This window comes from Mizuhopecten yessoensis, unplaced genomic scaffold, assembly GCF_002113885.1.
Source record: "Mizuhopecten yessoensis strain PY_sf001 unplaced genomic scaffold, ASM211388v2 scaffold1379, whole genome shotgun sequence".
NCBI lineage: Eukaryota > Metazoa > Mollusca > Bivalvia > Pectinida > Pectinidae > Mizuhopecten > Mizuhopecten yessoensis.
In genome coordinates this window covers 2,060,980-2,068,846 of record NW_018404017.1, presented here as the reverse complement: position 1 = coordinate 2,068,846, position 7,867 = coordinate 2,060,980, and the positions used below count along the sequence as shown (strand labels likewise).

Sequence of the window (7,867 nt, the reverse complement as noted above, 5' to 3'; positions counted from 1 at the left end):
GGAAAATGGAGTTTTAGTAATGGAGAGTGAGAAATTTGGAGTTTGAGTAATGGGGAGTGAGAAATGGAGTTTGAGTAATGGAGAGTGGGAAATGGAGTTTGAGTAATGGATAGTGGAAAATGGAGTTTGAGTAATTGAGAGTGAGAAATGGAGTTTGAGTAATGGAGAGTGGAAAATGGAGCTTGAGTAATGGAGAGTGAGAAATGGAGTTTGAGTTATGGAGAGTGAGAAATGAAGTTTGAGTAATGGAGAGTGGAAAATGGAGTTTAAGTAATGGAGAGTGAGAAATGGAGTTTGAGTAAAAGAGAGTGAGAAATGGAGTTTGAGTAGTAGAGAGTGAGAAATGGAGTTTGAGTAATGGAGAGTCAGAAATGGAGTTTGAGTAATGGAGAGTCAGAAATGGAGTTTGAGTAATGGAGAGTGAGAAATTTGGAGTTTGAGTAATTGAGAGTGAGAAATGGAGTTTGAGTAATGGAGAGGGGAAAAGGGAGTTTGAGTAATGGAGAGTGAGAAATGGAGTTTTAGTAATGGAGGGTGGAAAATGGAGTTTGAGTAATGGAGAGTGAGGAATGGAGTTTGAGTAATGGAGAGTGGAAAATGGAGGTTGAGTAATGGAGAGTGAGAAATGGAGTTTGAGTAATGGACAGTGGAAAATGGAGTTTGAGTAATGGAGAGTGAGAAGTGGAGTTTGAGTAATGGAGAGTGGAAAATGGAGGTTGAGTAATGGAGAGTGAGAAATGGAGTTTGAGTAAAAGAGAGTGAGAAATGGAGTTTGAGTAGTAGAGAGTGAGAAATGGAGTTTGAGCAATGGAGAGTGAGAAATGGAGTTTGAGTAATGGATAGTGGAAAATGGAGTTTGAGTAATGGAGAGTGAGGAATGGAGTTTGAGTAATGGAGAGTGGAAAATGGAGCTTGAGTAATGGAGAGTGAGAAATGGAGTTTGAGCAATGGAGAGTGAGAAATGGAGTTTGAGTAATGGAGAGTGGGAAATGGAGTTTGAGTAATGGATAGTGGAAAATGGAGTTTGAGTAATTGAGAGTGAGAAATGGAGTTTGAGTAATGGAGAGTGGGAAATGGAGTTTGAGTAATGGAGAGTGGAAAATGAAGTTTGAGTAATGGAGAGTGAGAAATGGAGTTTGAGAAATAGAGAGTGACAAATGGAGTTTGAGAAATGGAGAGTGACAGATGGAGTTTGAGTAATAGAGAGTGAGAAATGGAGTTTGAGGAATGGAGAGTGAGAAATGGAGTTTGATTAATGGAGAGGGAGAAATGGAGTTTGAGTAATAGAGAGTGAGAAATTTGGAGTTTGAATAATGGAGAGTGAGAAATTGAGTTTGAGTAATGGAGAGTGGAAAATGGAGTTCGAGTAATGGAGAGCGAGAAATGGAGTTTGAGTAATGGAGAGTGGAAACTGGAGTTTGAGTAATGGAGAGTGAGAAATGGAGGTTGAGTAATGGAGAGTGAGAAATGGAGTTTGAGTAATAGAGAGTGACAAATGGAGTTTGAGAAATGGAGAGTGACAAATGGAGTTTGAGTAATAGAGAGTGAGAAATGGAGTTTGAGTAATAGAGAGTGACAAATGGAGATTGGGTAATGGAGAGTGAGAAATGAAGTTTGAGTACTGGAGATTGAGAAATGGAGTTTGAGTAATAGAGAGTGGAAAATGGAGTTTGAGTAAGGGAGAGTGAGAAATGGAGTTTGAGTAAAAGAGAGTGAGAAATTTGGAGTTTGAGTAATGGAGAGTGGGAAATGGAGAGTGAGAAATGGAGTTTGAATAATGGAGAGTGGAAAATGGAGTTTGAGCAATGGAGAGTGAGAAATGGAGTTTGGGTAATGGAGAGTGAGAAATGGAGTTGGAGTAATGGAGAGTGGAAAATGGAGGTTGAGTAATGGAGAGTGAGAAATGGAGAGTGAGAAATGGAGTTTGAGAAATGGAGTTTGAGTAATGGAGAGTGAGAAATGAAGTTTCAGTAATGGAGAGTGAGAAATGGAGTTTGAGTAATGGAGAGTGAGAAATTTGGAGTGTGAGTAATGGAGAGTGAGAAATGGAGTTTGAGCAATGGAGAGTGGAAAATGGAGCTTGAGTAATGGAGAGTGAGAAATGGAGTATGAGTAATAGAGAGTGAGAAATTTGGAGTTTGAATAATGGAGAGTGAGAAATTGAGTTTGAGTAATGGAGAGTGAGAAATGGAGTTTGAGTAAAAGAGAGTGAGAAATTTGGAGTTTGAGTAATGGAGATTGAGAAATGGAGTTTGAGTAATGGAGAGTGAGAAATGGAGTTTGAGTAATGGAGAGTGGAAAATGGAGCTTGAGTAATGGAGAGTGAGAAATGGAGTTTGAGTTATGGAGAGTGAGAAATGAAGTTTGAGTAATGGAGAGTGAGAAATTTGGAGTTTGAGTAATGGAGAGTGAGAAATGGAGTTTGAGTAATAGAGAGTGAGAAATGGAGTTTGAGTAAAAGAGAGTGAGAAATGGAGTTTGAGTAATGGAGAGTGAGAAATGAAGTTTGAGTAATGGAGAGTGAGAAATGAAGTTTGAGTAATGGAGATTGAGAAATGGAGTTTGAGTAATAGAGAGTGAGAAATTTGGAGTTTGAATAATGGAGAGTGAGAAATGGAGTTTGAGTAATGGAGAGTGAGAAATGGAGTTTGAGTAATGGAGAGTGACAAATGGAGTTTGAGTAATAGAGAGTGACAAATGGAGATTGGGTAATGGAGAGTGAGAAATGAAGTTTGAGTAATGGAGAGTGAGAAATGGAGTTTGAGTAATGGAGAGTGAGAAATGGAGTTTGAGTAATGGAGAGTGAAGATGGAGTTTGAGTATTGCGAGTTTGAGCTGGCTGAATAATGCAGCTTACGAAGAGTTATGTCAGTGTTCTATAAAGACTAAAAAAATCTTCATAAAGTAAAAAGTTCAAGTATGAACGATAAAATGATTCAGCACACCTTGGTATGTTGGGAGTGATATTGAGACATTCAAATAACACTGCTATCCCACGTCATACCTTTATATTTTTTCTAAATTCAATCTTGATAAATTACCAACTCCGTTCCGAAATCCATCAAGACAGCTTTTTGAATGTTGTATTTGTATAAGATAACACCCACCCGGAAACCTGACAATGTTTACGTTACGCTGTCCACATCATACGTTCACAACTCTCACCAAATCAGGGAATGGTTTTGATGTTAAGTAATGACATCTAAATGTTAACTGTAATGTTGAACGATTATAACACGTAAAAGGCTAGTCCACACCTTCTTTAGACCTCAGAGGTACGCTATTTACCTGGGATTACCTTTCCTTACAGCCGAGGAATGAAAATTTAATAACATAATATCCTTAACTAGATTCCCTTGCTAGAACATACCCTATCCAAGCTACTACAGAAATATCAAACATATCGGGTTAATACACCAGGATATATTAGTGATAATGATATGTTGTTTGATAAGTCTATTGTATGCTTGGTTAGTTAATATGTGTTTGTGGTACCAGTGTGCTGGAGAAAGGTTAAGTGGGTGTATAGGCTGCAAGGAAAAGGTTTAGCTGAAGTAGAACGCTTTTAATAAAAATGTACAATCGATCGACTATTCGCCCCCACGTTGCATATAAGAAAACGCCCTTCGACGGCTAGAAAGGAACACCGTCCTGGTATGTCAGTTTGTTTTATCAACAACAATGATAGTTTAAACTTAATGTTTTTTCAAAAGTTATAAGCAACATGTTAAACTTGCATTAATCAATCTTGTTGGCCCGGATTGAGAAACAACGTATACATTAACGTGTGCTAATTATTACAACAAATCTACATTTTTAAGGGGAAAATTAATTGGTTTTTGTTTAAAGGAAAAGTAATAGTATAATCATTTCCTCTCGCTAAAAAATAGCAAACTCTATTAACTCCAAAGATAGCTATAATACTCTATGTTTTTATATTAGACACAAAATCACGTCAGATGAAGTGTTTCCCGTGACCTTTGTGGCCTTTAACTCTCGTGTTGACAACGCGGGTGTAACTAGTGATCCTCTATGTTTGCAATTAGATACCGATGTATTCACACATATACCCGTACCTCTGGCCGAGACAGGTATGCGCATGCGCAGGTGCGTGAAACGCCTTGCCGACGGAAAATGAAGACAATGTCGGGAGCTGCGCTGCTACTTTGTGTATTACTTAACATGATGAAAAAGACAGGTAAGCTACATTTACTTGACTGTTTAATTTAGGAGGAGTTAATTTCCATCCTTGCAATTGTTTATTATTTTTTTCGCTGACATTATCACTTGTGCAAATTTTACTTAAATCGGGGGAACATTCTATTAGTTACTAATACATTCAAACATTAGTGTACTTCCATTAAGAGGCCGGTATTTGCAAGTATCCTCAACAAGCAATGCCTAACACAGATATTGCTTGAACAATACATGATCGTGTTGTACATTATTACAGAATGAATTTCTTCGATAAGATTCATCACTTCCGAAATATGTAATATCAAATTTTTACTTTATACACAAACAATTAAACGTACGGCCTTAGAAGTACAGTGTTTGTGTACTGTGAAACTTTGATATAAGAGGGTGAAGAAAACATCGTTCAGACGCAGGTCTACCTTTCAGTGAGTTTGAACATATTTTACCATGCGTTGATTGGGTTATCTTCTTTCATGAAATATTTTTCTCTTCTGAAGTGATGCATTCATCTTCTAATTTTGGACAAAGTAAACTAGATTGATGTAATTTCATGTATTCCTACATAGTACGCCTGAGATATATTATGCACACCATGTGACCATTGTTGATTGACATCGGTATTAATATCTTGTTACTGATGAATATTTTTTAGCCCTTTAACAACAGGAATTGTCTAGACTTAATGCCTTAAAATATTTTTGTTCTTATCATCGATCAATTAAGTCACATTCACTTAAACCTATCATGAAAACTTACAAAAAGCTAGCTAATGAAGAAGTGGCGGTTGTTTGCAATGTTAGGAACATTTGGATGGGGTATACGTAAAGCACGATACTATTTTTTTCTATATGTATTATAATTGGTTATTGAATATTTTGATGGGTAAATTAAGAAAAATGATATGATTAATTATCTGTTAGGTAGTTATTATACAGCCTTTGATCGGCTGTGTTACATTTCGACTACGTTTCACAAATAATGAAGCAACATAAAAAATTGATGTTACGTAATGCTATAGTTTGGTAGCATAACATTTACCTAAGCCCAATCTACAAGAACTTTTAATAAGTTATTAAAGCTTTAGTAAAGTGAAAATATTTACTTTGGCTTATTGCATCGACTTGTTTTTACATAGCTATTTCCATTGATGATTTTACGCACCAAGGTGGTTGTTGATTCTGCTGGTAGACTGACGAGATCTGGGGTTTGCAGTAGCAATGGAGCCTAAATGTATTAGACATTAAATATCGGTTTCAAAATAATGATATGTTGCAGCCAGCATTTGTAAATTTGTTTATAGAGGTTTATAGATGTTTTAGGGATCTTTCATATTTTGCTGTTTTCTATGTATATTTCTGACCACTTTACACATGGCTTTACAACCGTTTGACCGGTAGTACCACTGATGATCCTTCAATGGACGAAGTGACCAAGGGTTTAAACACTTACCCTGATTTACTTTCTGAATCAACCTTATTTTGTTTTATAAAGTCAGTGTCTCCTTATATGGTATTATAAGTGAACATTTTACCCCACAAGGTGGTTGATTGTGTTGGTGCACTATCAGTCCCTGAAGACTGACCGTAACTTTGTAGTTTGAATTTATTCTGGTAGCTTCACATGGAATACCACATGTAGTTTCAGATTATTTTATCTGTTGCATCGACCATTTTTATTTTTAACGCTCTGCACGGTTCTTTAAGTACTTTTTTCATAACAACATAGTCGAATTAATACCCAGCACAAAGTATTCTCAGAATTCCGTTCCTTGGCTTTTGACTATCATTATGAAAATTAGGAAAAAAATAATCTACTTTTAATATAGTTGAGAAGATTGCATTTCATTCATATGTAAGAATAACCTTCAAATACCATGGGCAAATTCTAGAAGGATATAGAAAGCCACCTCCTCATGTCTCCATTTTAGACTCTTTGTTAAGGTACAATGGTGATTTGTATGCCCTTATTGTTTATAAATCATAACACATATAATTATCCATATGTTGTAAAGCGGTTTAGAATAATTTTACAAATTATATAGGGCGCTATATTATTATCATATTATTAATATCTGGATCCTATTTCATCTATGTAATAACTAAATGTTCTGTATACTGTAATTGCAAATTTACGAAATAAAATATGGTTTATACTAATATCCTTTATATTTTTCCAGATTCATTACGATGCTATGCCTGCGCAGACTCCGGACGATGTGACACTTCGTATAACGCTTTAATACACGACAGAAATAAGGGGGGTTACTTTAACAGGAACTGTTCAGCTCCCAACCAGCATTATTGTATGATAGAAAGTATCAAAAAGGCAGGCAAGTATTACAGAATATAGATAATTTAGTCAATTTATGAAGCGATAACACAAACAGATACATATTCATATTTGTGTATCCTCGAAATCTAATTTGTCATAAAAATAAAATTTATTGATACAGAAAATGATTAAAGTTGATAAAGAAATTTAGACAATAAAAACGGAATTTCAACGGAATTTTGGTTGATTAATCGTTCCCTATTTGTTTAAAAAACAAGTTGTTTAGCGGAAACCTTGGAATTGTGTAACAGTCGTATATTGTTAAAATTAGAATTTCTTATTTAAATCTTAGTAATGTTTCCTCTAGGACAATCATACTCATTACTCATTACCATATGTCTTGATTAAATTGTTTTTTATTCCCGACAGACAAAGATGTCAGCTTCATACGAGACTGTAGCGACGGTCACACATTTTCTTACATGGACATTCCCCGTCTAAAGACTGTTCTACCTAACAACCAATCAACGTGCGCCTACTATCAGGCCTTTGTGGTCTGCATCTCCGTGTGTCGTACAGACTTCTGTAACGGCCCACAGGAGGGAATATCACGTGCCAGTAGTGTTACCACATGGCCGCTTACGTTGGCACTTTTACTTTGTTGGACTATTTCCTAACGTGAGGACAGAATGTACCATACTCGGAGTATCACTTGAACTGAGGTCAGATTCGTCAAGTCATGTGAACAAGGAAATGATATTTTTAAGTGATAATTTTGCAACATGTTGAATGCTGTGAATATACTTTAAGTTGGCATGGTCGTGTCATCAAAACTTTAAGATGGCATGAACTTGTCAGTAACATGTGATTGAGTGAATGGCTACTGTTGTTACCAAAGAGGATTTACATTTTGTGTGTGGGCACTTGTTTTTGTCTTCAGTATTTCCTGATGATAACAAAAACAAAACATCTGATATAGGCCACAAAGCTATTAATGATATACTTTACAATATATACGCAACGCTTAATGACACGAAATGACGTGTTCTTCTGATCTTCAATGTATTTAGTTAGAATTATGTAAAAGCTTCTGTATCGGTTTTGTATTAGTCACCATTTGCATCAAATGGATATTTTCTAGATACCTGCTTATGCAATATATTTTTGTATTTTGAGTTTTTTGTATTGTCTAAAAGTGTCCTCGTGCTACGTGTGGTTGTTGTTCTATAAAGCTTTCCACGTGTTAGTTTTGCTGTTATATGAGCATGTCATCATGTATTTTTGTTTTTGATTTCTTTTGCTGTATTAACGTAGATCAGTGCTTGTTTTTATAAGAAGATACATGTTATATATAAATAAATGTAAAACAACACATGCTACATGACAGTTTTTCAATTTC

General features: G+C 35.7%; 1 protein-coding gene across 2 annotated transcripts; it reads left to right on the top strand.

The window, feature by feature from the left end:
* Nucleotides 1-2,118: 2,118 nt before the first annotated feature.
* On the top strand, nucleotides 2,119-7,867 carry LOC110460532. Of its 2 annotated transcripts, XM_021513505.1 has the most exons (4): nucleotides 2,119-3,654; nucleotides 4,047-4,198; nucleotides 6,374-6,526; nucleotides 6,898-7,867. In XM_021513505.1, exons 2-4 carry the CDS (start codon nucleotides 4,135-4,137, stop codon nucleotides 7,143-7,145), a joined length of 465 nt encoding a protein of 154 aa, XP_021369180.1. In that variant the 5' UTR covers nucleotides 2,119-3,654; nucleotides 4,047-4,134; the 3' UTR covers nucleotides 7,146-7,867. The 2 variants fall into 2 exon arrangements, with proteins under 2 accessions (XP_021369180.1, XP_021369172.1); XM_021513497.1 differs by having other exon boundaries at nucleotides 2,119-4,198.